A 17,657-nucleotide genomic window follows, 5' to 3' on the forward strand; every position below is an offset into this window, starting at 1 on the left:
CATAGGAACACCTTACGACACCTCTTCATCCTAGTGGAATCTGAGGCACCCTCAAAACGATGCATACAGGCAGTGCCCCTGGGACGGATGGCCTCACAGTCCTGTTCTATAAGGCCTTTCAGGAATTACTCATTTATTTATTTATTTATTTTTATTTATTTATTTTTTGCACTTATAATGCGCACAGATACCCACAAAGGGTTTCCCGGCGCAACAGATGTGAAAGCTGAAAAAACACCGAAAGCGCAGAAACCAACCCATTAGAAGCCTTCAATTATTTATCAAAAAGCCAGGTTTTTACACCTTTCTTGAAACTGGCGAGATTTACCTCCTTACGCAGGGCTAGAGGCAAAGAGTTCCAAAGAACTGGTCCCAGATGGGAGAAAGACTTTCCCCCCATACGGGCCAGTTTAAATCTAGGAACCACAAAGTTGGCTCCATTTGAAGAACGGAGGTTTCGTTCAGGAACGTAGGGCCTAACCAGATTCTGCAGGTACTTTGGTGCAGTCCCTGCCTTGATCCTAAACATGTAGGTCAATGCTTTGAACCGGACCCGGTTCTCAACCCTAAGCCAGTGAAGATCCTTTAGGTGCTTTGATATCCTAGCTGTCCTAGGGATCTTACAAAGCAGCCTGGCGGCGGAATTTTGGACCAATTGGAGCCGCCTGATCACAGCTAAATTGGAGCCCAGGTATAAGATGTTACCGTAGTCAAGCCTAGATGTAATCAGTGCATTGACTACGGTCTTCTGGGTATCCATAGGCAGCATCCAAATGATCTTCCGTAACCATTTCAGGATGGTGAAGCACGTACCAGCTACTTTGTTTACCTGCTGTTTCATTGATAAAGAATCATCAATGCATACCCCTAAGTTTCTGACTTGAGTGGCCGGCCGACACTTAATGACCCTGTATGAGGAGATGGTTCAGAATGGGGAGATGCCCCCCACCATATGGGAGGCACTGATCATTACACTCTTGAAGCCTGGTAAACCCCCAGATACCTGCTCCTCATATGGACCACTGTCACTTTTAAATGTAGACAAAAAGATTGTTGCCATAATTCTGGTAAACTGCCTGTCACCCATAATCACTCTAGTAATAAAACCAGTAAAGGCTGGCTTTGTCCCTGGATGAAATATTACTTATCATCTTCGCACTATCTTCAGAACCAAAGATAGACTTACCAGTCTAAGCCACGGCAGTGTTCCATGACCCCGAAAAGGCGTTTGACTCGGTGGAGTGGGCATTCATGAAAGGAGTCCTAAATAGGGTGGGGGAGGTGTTCCTACGATTGGTCATGATGCTAATCACAGTGCCGAGGCAAGAGTGCAGGTGGGCAGCACTGTCACCAGCCCCATAGTTATTTCATGAGGAACCCGCCAGGGGTGTCCTCTATCCTCTTTGCTATACGCACTAGTTGCGGAACCACTCCTGAGTGCATTAATGGAATACCACGGGCACAAGGCAGTGTGATTCCCAGGATACCAATAATAGTGTTGGCATATGTGGATGACACCTTGGTATATGTCCATGAGCCAGAAAGGAATCTCAGACCTGTTCTCTCAGAAGTTACACAATTTGGGCAGGTCTCAGGACTCTGTATTAATTGTTCGATATCCATTATTTTTTCTTTAACCCCTTGCACTACTTCGATACAGCTTGACATTCCTATGCAATGGTCCATGGACTCAATACGCTGTGTGGGAGTTCAAACTCACACAAACTCTGCCACAGTGCTTACGGAGAACTTTGGGAAGGCTATTTCTAAACCCGAGGATGACATAGACAGATGGATTAAACTGCCCCTTTCGCTATTGAGATGCGTCTCTATTATGAAAGTAGTCGTCCTGTCTAGATTTCTTTTTCTATTCTTAAATACCTATGACTTTCCCGGGGCATATATTAACTACACTAAGATCCCTGATGATTAGGCTAGCGTGGGCAGGCAAACAGCCGAGGGTTACGTGGGAAACGTTGACGTCACCTTACTCCGTGGGGGGCCTCAATGCACCAGAACTTAGAACTATACTATAGAGTATCTCAAGCCTCATATGCATACATTTGGATGCACGGGCCATAGGGCTTACCTCACAGGTACATTGAAAGAAAAGTGTCTGACCCTGTTATCCTTCTGCAAGTGATTTTCCACCCACCCAAAAGGAAGCATGGTGTTTTAGATTCCTTAAATGCCACAACCCATGCATGGGAAATCCTACTGGAAAAACAGGCAGGTGCGCTGCAATATTCAGCATCCATCCCACTGGCGTGGTGTACGTGGTTTCCAATGGGCAAGAAGAAATAAGTAGCTAGCCCACTGCGAAAAATGGGTAGAGTGCAGTTCGGGGAATGTTTTTTGTACTGGAGTGGTTTGCAGATGGGAAGATATACCAAAAGAAGGGATAGTCACATCGCCGCTAGACCGATTTCACTATCTCAAGATGAGACATGCGTGGCGTGAACTACTGGGACAAACTGGTATATTAATTAGCCAACATTGTGAGATTTCATTGAAATAGCTCACACTTGCTAGCATCAGTGATGCTATAAACGTGAGATGGGCATACAGCTTCAATTATCTACATGTTTTGAAACCTTCCGTTTCAAACTCGAAATGCCATCTATTCTATTTGCCTAACAGCACCCAGTTAAACTAATTGTTCAGCAAAATGGGATCCTCACCAAATTCCATAATCTAAGTTTATTTCAAAAGTGCTTCATAAAGCTGCAGCCTGTCTCCACTGACCTCTTCCAGAGTAGAGTTTTCGATGTCACATTAACTCATTTGATTGTCAGTTGGGGCAAATTGTGGTAGACTAGCTGTTAGACCAGTCAGCCTTCAATCAAAAAGTTGGACAGGCACTTTGCCGTTTTACACGTCTTGGTTGTGAAAAACTCACAACTTCATTTTTCACTACTATGAGTCCTACCTCTCCTATAAGATAACATTTTGTCACCCTATTACATTTTAATAAATGCTAACTTTTGATCTGGAACAAGTAGGAAAGTCAAGTTTGGTTTCTGAGGAATTGTAATTTGAAATTCTCTTTAACTGTAAAGTCAGATTTTAAGTTATAATTTTGAAAATTGCACTTTTAGAAAGTTGGCATTTTCTTGCCATAACCATTTGGTGTCTGCAGCATGTTCCTGGGTCAATGACTAGGTGTAGTTGGCAGTTGCCCTTTGTGTATGCCATACAGACAGCATCACAATAGAGGGTCTGGGTGTTGGCAGAATGGGCAATCTCTTATTTGATATGGGGCAGAGCTGTCACCTACCACAATTGTGCCTCAAAGGCACTGGCTCAGCTCCCATACAAAGGACTTCACACCAGCCTATTGTACCCCCTGACAGACTGAGACCAAGGCAGGGAGGCAGGGCATTTCAGACACCTCTGTAGGGGAAAACTCCAGATCCTTCTCCCACTGCAAAGTGGGTGCCATGTATACATTTTGGACCCTTGGACCCACTCTACAGATCACTTCTGGACCTGTAGAAGGCTCTGAAGAAGGGCTGCTCTGCTGCGTTGCTGCAAGAAGGACTGCTCTGTTGCCCTTTGGCCTGACTAGGAAGGACTGGACCTGCATCTTGAACCCCCCAGAGTGCCTCCAAGAGCTAGTTGGCCGGCATCCTGATCAAAGCCTAAGAACCGAAAAGGCTCCAACCATCTTGAACCCTGCACCTGGCCTCTGCCTGCTGTGAGTCCTGACTCCCACAAGTGGTGACTCCCTAGCCCTGGGCCCCTGGATCTGGGATTAAAGTTGATCTGCCAGCCTAGCTGTGGTTTCCATCAGAAACAATGTAGCGTGATGTGACTCTATGTGGACCTCGCCTCACAGCTCCCGCAGCTCCTCTTCGGAACTGATGCTGCGTGACGCATCTCGACGCAGGACCTCACATTACACCTCGGAACCGCCACTGCATGGCACAATGTCCCACTTCAAAGACATAAGGTACAATTCTCTGCTAGCCTAACCTAGTCCCTGTATCTGGTCCGTGATCCATTGGAGCAGCCTGAACTTGTAACCAAATATCCACAGTTGATGCTTTGTGCTTTTAAGCACTATTTTTACCTAAACCTTTAAAATGTCATATATCCAGTTCTACTAATCAGATGTTTGTTGTTTTGCTGTTAAAAAAATATATTAGTCTTTTTTTCTAAATTGGTTTGGGATATTTCCTTGTCTTGTGTTTTCACATTATGACTGTTTGTGTGATGCATTAATACTTTACACATTGCCTCTAAAGTAAGCCTGACTTATTTTTTGCCACGTTACCAGAGTTTTAAACGTAGGCTAATTTTGTGACTTTATTGGTTCAGCCTGATGGGGACTAAAGCGTTTGCCTGAGAGGGGCTCACACACTTCTCAAAGAACAACCTAATTTCTCACACTAGTTTATTGTGTAACACATGTAACCAAAAGTAATCTCCTCAGTTCAAACCTTCTCAACTATTCTAAACATGCTCAGAGCAAAGCACAGAGCAATAAAGTAGGTTCCAAGTCTTCTATAGTTCCATATTAACATCGCAGCATGTCTTGGTAAATTCTAAACCCTAATAACATCTGCATATGAATCTAGATGAAATAAAATTTCAAAAACATGTTATAAAAAGCTATTTTACATGCTTCAATTCTCAGAGATCATGAGATGGTTATACATCTATGAGTATTCAAATGTTTGAGAAGCTTGCATATGACCCTCAAAATACAATTTTGTCTATTTGTCCTTCAGGAACCAATTACACATATTGTTCAGCAAAAGTGGGCCTTCACAGATTTCCCCATGTACATTTACTTCAGAAGATTATACAGAAAGTTGTTTTTTATTTTGCACCCCTGTAAGAACACCCAAGCAAATTGCAGCCCACAGCATATTTCCTGATTACCGCAATCTGTTGAATTTCATATTACACAAGTACATAACTATTGATTTTCCGGCACCAGGCTCCTTGTAATATGGCCAATTGCCAACTTAACTATTGCCTGAGGCTTTTCCATTTGGCAATGCTAGTCTTGACCAAGTCTTATTAAGACATTTAGCAACAGCACGAAGAAGAACAGGCAATACCTTTTGCTTGCTCTTTTAAATAAACATAGTATCACTAGCCAGAGTTTCATAAAACCATTCGAGTTTAATATTGAGGTAAACAAAACCCCAAGTTTTTGTAGGCTTTAATCTTTTCATATGTCATATGATTCTTTCTATTGTAGAGGTGCATTTTTCATGTGAAACAGCTTTTATCTTTAGCCAGATTCACCTAAAAATTGTTCTTAATAGTATACGTGTTCAAGGCAGTATGAATTTTCTGCACGCTTATCAAAGTATAATCATGTTATATCATATAGTCAGGGTGCAAACGGCATATATTGGTACGCTTCGGTATCTGATGGAAAGGATATCATAGCATTTATTTTTTTTAATTTCAAAATAAGTATACAGATCTACTTTAATCCATGATCTGTAAACCTTGTAAGATATGTCTGCCTTGTAATCGAATATTTCATAAGAAAGTATGACTAAGAAGATTGACCCAATATTGAATTCTACTGAGGAACCTATGTACGAACTAGTGATTGCATATGCTTCTAAAAGAGTCCAGGAAACATGAAGCGGTCAGAGTGCTGAGCAATAGATACTTAGGTTTCAGTAGGTAGCACAAACAAGCTTGGAATATTTTGGATGTTATTGGAATGAAGAATGATCAGAAAGACATATTTCAGGGAAATCACCCCATTTGTTAGTTAGTTGTGTTGTAAGGGAAGCATCTAGAGGGGTTTCTTTCATTTGGCAAACTTTCACTTTCTGAGGAGCCCAAGCTCTACTTTCATATTAGTTTGAAGTGCAATATGCAATCCACCTTGTGATAGTGTGATAGCTGCCAAATTGCCTGGAGAAAGATGCCCCTCAACTATAGACATAAGATGGGCTATCTCATGCACTGTACATATAGGTTTAGTATTACATCTATAATGTTACAGACATAATGGAAATAAAGGTAGACCACAGGGTAATCACCATTGTGCCCTGCACTCATTCGCAGGAAATTTCAATAAGCATATCTTAGATATATGTTTAGATACTTGAGGAACCGATCTCATCGAACTGTGAAAATCTTGGTGGTTCTTTGCACACCCAAATCCTTTTACAAATGAGTTTGTGTGTCATTTGGACTAAGAAGTTCCCCAAAATGTACAGTACAGGTAACAGAGCATGTTTTTAATATTCTCCAATAGTAGATATTTGTAAAATAGTAAATTCAAGAGGTCATAGTCACTTAGGAGATCACTAAATGTAGGTACATGGGTGTACATATCACTTGGAATGTATACATCATTGATTTTCTTTTACAGAAGTCATTGTATTTACCATTAATGGGCAGCAGTGTTTGTGTGTAGGATTGAGGTCCTGTTCTTCCATCTTTATAGGCATCCACAAACTGGCAATGATCTTCACCCCTACCCCAGCTGTCTCCAATGCTGTGAAAGGTATCTAGGAGAAATAATGAGCAACTTTAGCCTCACAATTGTATTCAGTGTTTATGACATTTTTTCAGGTCTCAGACTGCATACCATTTCCATGTTTTAATTGACCCAGCACATTCGTGTGTTTGTCATTTGAGTCATGATTGCATCATACAATCATATTTCTGAATTGTACATTTTTGCTAAAAAGGAGACAGGGATGGGGTTGGTCAACAATAGCAACGTTTTTCCTGTCAGATTGTAGTCACTATTTGCAGCAATATCAAAACTCTCCAATTAATATATTTATATAATACCAGATTTACAGGTAATGTGCTATTCTTCCAGCAGATATAAAACAATATATGTGGTGTTCAGACACAAGATATAGAGCCAGAACATCAATGAACATTGATAGATATAATTGATGCAGCATTTGATAGATAACTGTTGGTACTGTACCCTCACAATACAGCTAATATATATTGTTGTAGATAAGTCAAGTCAATTTTCATTTATTTTGGAACATTTATCATCCATAAAACGTCTATACAATTGAATAAATGCAATGCATATAACAAATATAATCACACTGCCAATTTCCAGTTCAATTATCAGATATTAAAAAACACATTTCTAATACTAGTACAAGTCAGATTAAAATTCTTATCATAAGAATAATCTCAGTAGTGGAAGTATTGAACAACCCCATTAAACCAGGATACACATAAAACAATAAATCATCTCACAATTTAAGTAAAACGAACTCCCTTCCACACTGTATATCTCACTATCACCAGTAGGGGTTATACCCATATTCAAGTGAAATGCTTAGAATGCAAATACCAGGTGAAAAACAGATATTTAGAAATAGTGAAAGTAGGATCCTTTGAAGCATCAGACATACATAATCTTAAGGCTGCCTCATAATGTCTTCTACTACTATTCCTTATCCACTATATCACAGGAATAGATAGAAGAATACACAATTGCTCTGAGTGGCTATAGCAGAAGGACAACAGGGGCAATATCTGGGTACATTACAATGTGTTGTCTAGGACCTAGGTTTGTTGGCTAACAAGGCACCTAGGAAAAATTGCAAGACCGACATCATAACATTTTGCATATAAAACAAATGTTCTCACACAAATCAAATACATATGGCATGAAAGCTCTCGTAATATATACATTCTGTGTGACTACAGTAACCACTTCACCCATAAAAACATAACTCCACCTGTCGAGGGAAAAAGTTATGAAACAGGCAGATAACAGTACAAACGTACTTAGTAAATGTTTCCATAAAGTCAGTGTTCTTAATCTATCTATCTATCTATCTATCTATCTATCTATCTATCTATCTATCTCTATATCTATCTCTATATCAATCAGTGGCAAGAACCATTTAGTAATTAAAGTTAGATCAGAATTTCCGAAAAAAAGAGTACAGAAAACACCCTGACATCCAGAGGCATCTGTCTGTCTGTCTATCTGTCTGTCTATCTATCAATCTATTTGTTTGTCTGTCTGTCTGTCTGTCTATCTGTCTATCTATCTATTTATCAATCTACCTGTCTATCTATCTCCAGATCAATCAGCGGCAAGAACCATTTAGTAATTAAAGTTAGATCAGAATTTCCAAAAAAAAGAGTATTTTTTCATGAATAACACTGGTGCCGTTCAACAAATCTGCACAAAACCTTCCAGAAAACACCCTGACTTCCAAAGGCATGTGGAGTGTGTCCCAAAGGGACACCTTCTTGATTTGCTGGTCACAACATGGACAGCACATTGTGGCAGCCATACAGGACTCAGGGACATGGTCCTAATTAACATGCATTGTACTGAATGCCGGGTTTGGATTACAAAAAGGAGCACATACAAATGGTGATAACAGATTTTATTCGCAATATAAATTATTTTTTTGTGTTGTTATACTCATTTTAGGAATTCTGGTGAGTTCACAAACGATTTAACCCTGTGGAAAATGCTGACGTTTTGCTGGGATTTTCTAATAGGAAGGTGCTTTAGAAGCTAAAATGAGAGCACATTTTCTATAAATTCATACTATCTTCCTCAGCTATGTGAGGTTAAAGTATGATATTCTGAATAAAACATTGTACTTCCAACAGCAGCAGCAACCTGTCAATTGATACCCCAGTGTTCTACTGTTTTGGGTGAGCCTGCCTTCAGTAGCTAGTATTGAGGTATGGGAAGACTGGTATTCACAACCTCCACAGATGGGCTGCAACCACCGCCATCACATTTGTGAATATCTGAGGTGCACTGGTAAGTCCAAAGGGGGCACATAGATGTGGGAGTGCTTGTAGCCTACCTGAAACCACAGAAAACTCCTGTAGAACTGTAGGACACGTATTTGGAAACATGCGTCATGCAGGTCCAGTGCTACCATCCAGTCACCTGGGACGTTATAGTTAGTTAGTCACTCGTACAAAACTATAGAAATTCCCCTGTTATAGTTAGGTCAGCTAACTAGAACGTGCGTTCCCGCAATGCACTGCTGATGATGTCACATATTACATCATTCATGACATGGTCAGTGACATCACGGATGACATCACTGATGACATCTCAAATAACATCACTGATGACATCATCCAGTGACTGTGTGTTTCTATAAAGTTTAAATATGTTTTATATATATGCCAAGGTATATTGAAGAATGAGTGGGTGTATAAGTGTTTGGATGGAGAATTTAGTAGGTGCGTGACGTACTGTATAAGTGAAGGATTAAATGTGCCTTACTGAATGCATGGGTTAGTCACTAAACCGTCTGAATGTTTGTATCAGTATGTCTGTTGTTGTGTAAGCTGCTGCATGAGTTGGTCAGTAGCCACATGAGTGTCCATATGGGTTATTTATTGGTTGCTTGATTATTTTTATGGAAGACTGAGTGTGTGTGTGCATGGGTGGGAGGTGTGTGACTGTGCGTAGATGTGTGATTGGTTGATTCACTGGGTGTATGGGTTCAAGACTGCAAGTAGAAACAGCTGTATGGGTGGATGAATGTGTGTGTATGGGTGCGTTGGTGAGTGAATGGATGTCTCGGTGGTACATGTGCAAGTAACTACATATGTAAAAGGAAGTATATGTGAGTGATGGTGTATATAAATAAGTATGTGAGAGTGAGTGATTGTGAGAGTGGCTGTATGGATGAGTGTGTACTTGTATCAGTGATTGTATAAGAGAGTAAGTATCTGTATGAATAAGTGAGGTGGTATGTGTATAACTGTATAGGTTAGTAAATTGAAGTGTGATTTATTCGCTGCATGACTGAGTAATTCTGGATGAGTGGCGGTGTATGAGTGACTGTATGGGTGAATGCGAAGATGTGTGTCTAGACCTAGGAATCAGTGAGTGCGTTTGTAGTATCTGGTATTGGTGTGTCTATGGTTTCGGAAATGGTAGTCTGTATTTTAGAGTGGGTGTATCAAAGGTTATATTAGGTTGTGAGGAGGTGCATCAGATTTTCATGTGGATGACGTCATCAGTGATGTCATGAATGATGTCAATGACCATGTCATGAATGATGTAATATGTGATGGTATCAGCAGTGCATTGCGGGGGCGCAAGTTATAGTTAGCTGAACTAACTATAACGGGAGAATTTCTATGGTTTTGTACGAGTGAAATGTCCAACTAACTATAACGTCCCTGAAACCTTTGGTTTCTTCAGTGAATTTCTAAGGTTTTTTAAATGCTAATTTCTAACTATAACGTGCATGAAACCTATGGTTTTTTCAATGAATTTCAATGTTTTTTTAAAATCTAATTTCTAACTATAAGGTTCCTAAGACCTATGTTTTTTTTTGTGAATTTCAAAGGTTTTTTAAATGCTAATTTCTAACTATAACATAGCAGTCGCGTTTGCGGAGTGGTGGAAAAGGGGAGCATGGCCTTCAAACACCTCTTAGCAATCCCACTGTGTGGGATTTACTGGAGGTAACAGGAGGAGTAGTTAGACCCCAACGTCAACCTTGGGGGCCAACTACCCCTTTTATTACCACCAGTAAGTCCCACACAGCAGTATTGCTCATTTCTAATATCAGGCGCAGCCCCCTCCCTGTACCACTGTGCAAACGCAGCCCCTAGCACGTTGTAAGTTGAGGGATTAAGTCCCCTTGATCTGAGGGTCCCTGTGGGCCAACTAGCTCACCAGGTACCTCCAGTAAGCGCCACAGAGCTGTTTTGCAGAGAGGTGGTCCAAGGCCACGTCCCTTTTTACACCACTTTGCAACGCAGCTCTGTGGCGCTTATTGGACTTACCTGGTGGGCTACTTGGACCCCAGGGACCCTCAGGATTCAAGGGGAGTTAATCCCCCAACTTACAAAGCGGCAGAGGGCCTGCTATCAGATACCGCGCTTGTCCACCTGAGCAAACGGGCACACTTTGGTTTATTTATGTTCTATATGGTCTTTACTGTGCCTCAGACATAATCATTTAGCTGTCAGCATGTTTCCTGTGCTATTCAATTGTAGCATCAATGTAGGTATAATGTCTCAAAACATTATTTCTACATCGACACTACTCTACAGAAAAGACCATTTAGAACATAAATTAACAGGAGTGTGCCCGTATGTCAGGTGGACAAGCACTGTATCTGAAAGCATTACAGTTGTCTTACGTTCCACGTACAACTTACCAGCCCAGCTTTTTAACTTGATATCTATTGGAGAGCAATCCTCATATCAGTACTAACTGTACCCCCTATTGTTGTGTGAGTCCATACTATTTGGGAAGGTCCTGAGGAAGGTGGTTTTACATCTGTTATACCCCACAAAAATGAGCATCGACCTTGTTTGAACAGACCTTGTTGAACACGTCCATCCAACTTGGTAGTGGAAACCTTGAATATCTATGTCTCCGTTTGACCCAGATGTCTATGTGTGAGTTTGTTTGGTTTGACTGAGAGAGATTGACAATTTTTTTTTTTTGTATATTTGATTAACCTCAGGGGTCCAGAGCATAGTGTTGCATTTAAATTGTATATGCCTATAATGCATTTGTTCATCTAAAACAATGTATAAAAAGAAAAATCTTTTTTTTTTTTTAAGACAACTAACTGACTTTGATGTAAAGTTATTAGAAAGGTAATTATGAATATTAAATTAAGAAAAATAAAGAACAAAGTTTGAATATAACAATGGATTTGTATTGATGATGTTTTTGTCTATATGAATCTTTAACCCATACTAGATTTAGTCTTTATGATAAAAGAAATATAGGTCGTGAGGGAGCTTTATTGATTATTATATGACCTCGCGGGACTCTCGCGCAATCGTGAATAGTAATAGGAGGTAGATAAGTTCTGAATACACTCTATTAGTAGGAATGCATTTTGTGGACATTGTTTTTGAGAGGAAGTGTGTAAGAGATTAGTACTGTGATGAGTAGATGGTTAATTCCTATTTTCCAAAAAAGGTACAATCTCATGAGACTCTCGCCAGATAGTATGGAGGGAAGTAAAAAAAAGGGTGAAGGCTCAAGCAATAGCTACCATTTTTATTACATGGTTGAAGAAATGCTGTGATGTGATTGGTTGCAGAACCAGGGATAGTTCACATTATTTTTGGTGATTTGGCAGAGAAGAAGCCTGTTGTGGTTGTGCCAAACAGAAGTGACCAAGGGGCATATTAGCAACTCACTAAATTTGCTCAGCGCATTTTTTTTATTGCCGCGTATCGCCGGAGATAATCGCAGAGATAACGTGCTATTAGCAACGTTTATCTCTAAAGCGATCAAATATCCGGTGATAGTGGCTCAATGCATGAATATCGCTAGAAATCCAGCGATATTCAGGCATCAACGCTACTGGTCACTTACCCTGAATATCCACCTCCCGTTGGATATACAGGTTAAGTCATGGTCTGAGCAGGCGTTAGGTTCTATTGATAATCGCTCTTAGCGCGTATTTTTTTATCGCTTCGCCTGCCTTGCTAATAGGCGATAGCTGTGTTAGCGACTGCTTTCAGTCGCTAACAGGTTTGGTACGCCCACTTTGCATGTCATTAGCGATAAATATCACGGACATGCACTGTGTTTGTTGTGCTCCTGAGGCTGTAGCCGGGAGCGAAGCTCTGCTCATATTTTAAAAATATTTTCTGTGTCACTTGAATACTGTGTATGATTTTAAAATACCACATCTTGCTTGCTAAATACCTGGGTTGAAAGCAGTCGATTACTTACTGTTGGGAGACCACCAGGGATCGTTGTTTGGCACCAGCGCCCTGAAACCGGAGGCCATGCCCCCTTTTTAGGCCACGCCCCCCCACCACAAACCTTACTTAAGACGCCGCCCAAGGGTGCCAGGTAACTGTGTTTGTTGTGCTCCTGAGGCTGTAGCCGGGAGCGAAGCTCTGCTCATATTTTAAAAATATTTTCTGTGTCACTTGAATACTGTGTATGATTTTAAAATACCACATCTTGCTTGCTAAATACCTGGGTTGAAAGCAGTCGATTACTTACTGCTGGGAGACCACCAGGGATCGTTGTTTGGCGCCAGCGCGCTGAAACCGGAGGCCACGCCCCCTTTTTAGGCCACGTCCCCCCACCACAAACCTTACTTAAGACGCCGCCCAAGGGTGCCAGGTAACTGTGTTTGTTGTGCTCCTGAGGCTGTAGCCGGGAGCGAAGCTCTGCTCATATTTTAAAAATATTTTCTGTGTCACTTGAATACTGTGTATGATTTTAAAATACCACATCTTGCTTGCTAAATACCTGGGTTGAAAGCAGTCGATTACTTACTGCTGGGAGACCACCAGGGATCGTTGCTTGGCGCCAGCGCCAGCGCGCTGAAACCGGAGGCCACGCCCCTTTTTAGGCCACGCCCCCAACCTCTCCGGAAGTGGCATAAATTATGTGCATGACCAGGACGCGCAGCGGATGAGCGCAGCGGGCGCGACGATTGCGCGCCGAAGGCGCGCCTAAGGCAAGCCCGTCTGCGCCTGTCCGCGCACGACCGGGCCCAGGGCCAGAGCCCCTGCCAGACGGACTGACCAAGAGGGTGGGTTACTCTAGCCGTGACTTACTTAGCCTCAGACCCACCAAAAGCATATACTGTCATTATGTCCATGATTCATGTGGAACCTTTACAAACTGTGCCATCTGCCCTCCGGTCAAACCACAACTGACTCAAAGGCCACGTACACAATCTGGCCTGAAACTAGCAGTACTAAACTGTAGGTCGCTCCCTATGCATGCCTTGCTCATTAACCATCTGCTTGAAGACCATGAACTAGACATTCTGTTTTTAACAGAAACATGGCTCACACCGCACTCTGACTCAGATGTAGTTTTGGCTCTGCCCCCGGGCTTCCGCATCCAATCCCAGCCTCGCCCCTGTGGCAGAGGAGGCGGACTGGCAATTCTGCACCGGGAGTATCTCCCGTGCAGAATCAGTGAAGCCCTCATCAAGGATTCAGAGAGCTGCCATTTTAACATCCGCCTGTCCCCGGTAACCTCACTGACAGGCATTCTGGTCTATCGCCCCCCCGGTCATTCTGGCCCCTTTGCTAGCGCCCTACTGGATTCCATATCAGCTGTTGCCCATTCCACTTCCAACTTCACTGTGCTAGGGGACCTCAATATCCATTTTGACGATCCCTTAGACACAGGGGCTGCCGACCTGGCACGAGATCTTGCTGCTTATGGTCTCCAACTAGCAAACACCGGAGCTACCCACATTAAGGGCCATTTGCTAGACCCAGTTTTCACCAATGTTCATACCCTCCTGGCCAAACCTGCATGCCCTCTCCCCTGGACTGACCATTTTTTGGTCCCCCTCGTAGTACCAGGAGAACTCAGGAAGCCTCCTAAGCCCATTACGTACACCCGAGACAGGGCTTGGTCCAGACTCCCTATCAAGGAATGGGCCATTGCTTTAGAAGCATCAACTCCGAATCCTACCGGGAACCCGGTTACAGCTGACAATAACTTCAGGAAGTGGATCTCTGACTCACTTGATCCTATCATCCCTATGAAAACTCGGGAAGATAAAAGCGGAAAGCTAGGTTCAGCCCCATGGTTTAACTTAGAACTTAGAGTTCTCCGCAAAGATTGTAAAAAGGCTGAACGATCATGGAGGAAGGACTGGCTTCACTCCAATAAAGATGCCTACCGGAGGACTGTCAGAGCATATAAAGCCGCTCTGAAAACCTCTAAAGCCTCCTACTATGATGACAGAATAAAAAATGCCTCCAATTCCGCAAGAGAATCTTATCTCATAGTAAAAGAACTCCTTAAGATCCCTGAACCTCCATCACTGTCCAGCATCTCCCCAGACAGGAGTAAAGAACTTGCTAAATTCTTCGACTCCAAAATCACCACCATCCTGGACTCTCTTCCACAGCCCAGTCAGCTAACTTGCCGGGACACGATAACACCTATCACCAGCTCAGGAAGCATCACTGGTCCGTCTCTTAATGCCTTTAGAGCAGTCACACTGGATGAAGTCGAAAAGACCCTGGCCAAAATGAAAAGTGGCTCCCCCCTAGATCCCGCACCCATGAGATTTCTCAAAGCAGTCGCCCCAGTGATCGCTCCTCCAGTCACAGAGCTGATCAACGCCTCTTTGTCTCAAGGCATGGTCCCTCCTGACTGGAAGGGAGCGGTAGTTAAAGCCCTGCTAAAAAAAAAACAACTAGACCCTTCCGACCTAGCCAATTATAGACCAATCTCGCTCCTTCCTGGCATCAGCAAAATTGCCGAGAAATTGGTCAACACGCAGCTGTCCCAGTTTCTAGAATCAAACAAACTGCTGCGTCAGTCCCAAACGGGGTTTCGCCCTGGCCAGGGCACGGACACCGCCCTCCTCGCTGTCATCGAGGAGGCAAGGTGCATTCTGGATTCGGGGGGGATCAGTGGCAGTGATCCTCCTGGACCTTAGTGCAGCCTTTGATACGGTGGACCACCGTGTCCTGCTCCACCGGCTGGCTAGGGCGGGGCTCGGGGGTACAGCGCTGGCCTGGCTGGAGTCTTTTCTCTTGGGCCGCTCTTTTCAGGTCCGGGATGGCTGCTCCCGGTCTGACTCTCTTCCTCTGATAAATGGGGTTCCCCAGGGCTCTTCATTGAGCCCTACCCTTTTTAATGCCTATATGGCCCCTCTGGAAGATGTAGTTGCCCCCTTTGAATTTAAGATCGTGAGCTACGCGGACGACACGCAATTGGTCGTCTCACTGTCACACTTAGACCAGCGCCCAGACAGTCTTTTGCACTGCCTCCAGAAGATCCATCACTGGATGTGCGAATCTTCGCTCAAGCTCAATGGGTCTAAAACAGAGGTCATGCTGATGGGCAAGAAATGGACAACTATTCCACCGTCTGTTTGGCCCGACTCCTTGGGTGAGGTGCCCACCCCCAGGAAAGAACTTAAGAGCCTGGGGGTCTGGCTTGAACCTGACCTAACCATGAAAACCCAGGCTACAAAAACAGCTGGTACCTGCTTTGGTCTCATGCGGTTCGTCCGCAAGATTCTTCCCCTACTCCCCCCCCCCTTCCAGGAAATTACTGATTCAAGGACTAGTTCTTGCCCGACTGGATTACAGTAATGCTGTCTACTTGGGAGCCCCTGAATCCACCCTGGGTAAGCTGCAACGAACCCAAAATGCAGCTGCTCGGATGTTGCTTGGTCTCCCCTCCAGATCTTCCGCAAGACCTGCCCTCAAAGCACTCCATTGGTTACCAGTTCGAGAGAGGATCGAGTTCAAGGCTATGTGCATTGCCCACAGGCTCCTAAATGGACAAGGCCCCTCCATCCTGGAAGAATTGGTTACCCCCTACAAGGCCCTGAGGTCCCTACGCTCGGACAACGAACGACTGGCGAATGTCCCCAAGTTTAGGAGGGCACGTACCGGAGGCCGTCGTTTCTCGGTAAAGGCAGCCTCTCGTTGGAATCTGCTTCCCCGCAGCCTGCGACTGGAACCCTGCTACCTTCGCTTTCGCAAACAACTTAAAACGCTGCTTTTCTACAAGTAAAGAGTTCCGCTCCTCCCTTCCCCCCTCTTAGCCAACTCACAGCTTTATAGCGCGGGGATGCCCTCGGGTCACCAGGCGCTCTATAAATCCTTAAATAATAATAATAATAATAAAGCGGGCCCTAAACCTGTAGCTATCGGGCTAATAGGGTGATAAAAATATCGCTGCTTTAGCTGGAAAAAGTCCCGCTAAAGCGGTGATATCGCCCTTGCTAATATGCCCCCAAATTTGGAACTGAGTCAGACTGGTGTATTCAGCTGCATATAACAAGCTGTTCTAAGTTTAAATAATTAAAAATATACTTTAAGAACTTTGTTGAGAAGTGTCAGTAAGTGCACTACTGTTGGTAAACTATACTATCCAAGGTTTAGTTACTGAAAAGCTGTTTGTAGAGGTGTGTGTTTTTAATCTAGGTTTTGAGAGGTAGAGTTTAGAATGAAGAAAGATATCACCAAGTATTGAACATTGTGTTAAAAAATTAAATGTTCAATCTGTGTGTAGGTGTAAGTAAAAGAGTTAGTGTTTCTGAAATTATAAAACAAAGATTATGCAATTTGTTCATACAAGGCCTAGTGTTTTGATGAACCTTACTGTGCACATATTCTTTCACTATAAGATGTTTGAGTGGAGATATTGCTATTTCTAGAGTAAAACACTGTGCTCACTGTTAGGAAAGGTGTGTCTAGAGGAATGTATTTCTTTATAAACTGTTATGGATCAAGTTTGATGGCATGTTATAATTTAATTGTGACAAAAAATGCACTAGTTGAGGGTGTTGAATTCTTCAAGAGAATGAAATATGAAGATAGTGGTACAGTACATATAACTGATTATGGATGAAAAATGTACAAAAGCTTTAGAGTATATAGTGATCTATCACTGTTAATAATTGTTGATCAGTATGTAACTTCCATTTTTGGGGGGTTTTCTTGTCTTTTTTTCAGTGAGGAATGGAAACGGAAATTTTGAAAAGCAGAAGTATCATGTCACAAAATATATGGAGGAGAAAAACAAAAATAGTACACTTTGGAAGAAAGAGGGACAAGTAACTGGAAAGCCAGGAAAAAAATGAATTGCACAGCTAATTTTGTTGATACTACCCACAGCGACGTCTGTAACCTTGAAAAAGCTTGTTCTGTGTGGCTCTACTTGTTTTTGATGGCAAAATTATACGCTTACATAAACAGCAAAAAATTGCTTT

At 42.7% G+C, this 17,657-nt stretch overlaps 1 protein-coding gene across 1 annotated transcript in view; it reads right to left on the reverse strand.

Moving 5' to 3' along the window:
- The window catches only part of FNDC1 (fibronectin type III domain containing 1), a 1,317,427-nt gene that overhangs the window by 11,132 nt on the left and 1,288,638 nt on the right, over positions 1 to 17,657 (reverse strand). The window contains exon 19 of the mRNA XM_078649203.1: positions 6,369 to 6,491. Coding sequence (XP_078505329.1) covers positions 6,369 to 6,491 — 123 coding nt within the window. The remainder of the gene's footprint in view (positions 1 to 6,368; positions 6,492 to 17,657) is intronic.

This window comes from Lissotriton helveticus, chromosome 6 (genome assembly GCF_964261635.1).
Source record: "Lissotriton helveticus chromosome 6, aLisHel1.1, whole genome shotgun sequence".
Lineage (NCBI taxonomy): Eukaryota > Metazoa > Chordata > Amphibia > Caudata > Salamandridae > Lissotriton > Lissotriton helveticus.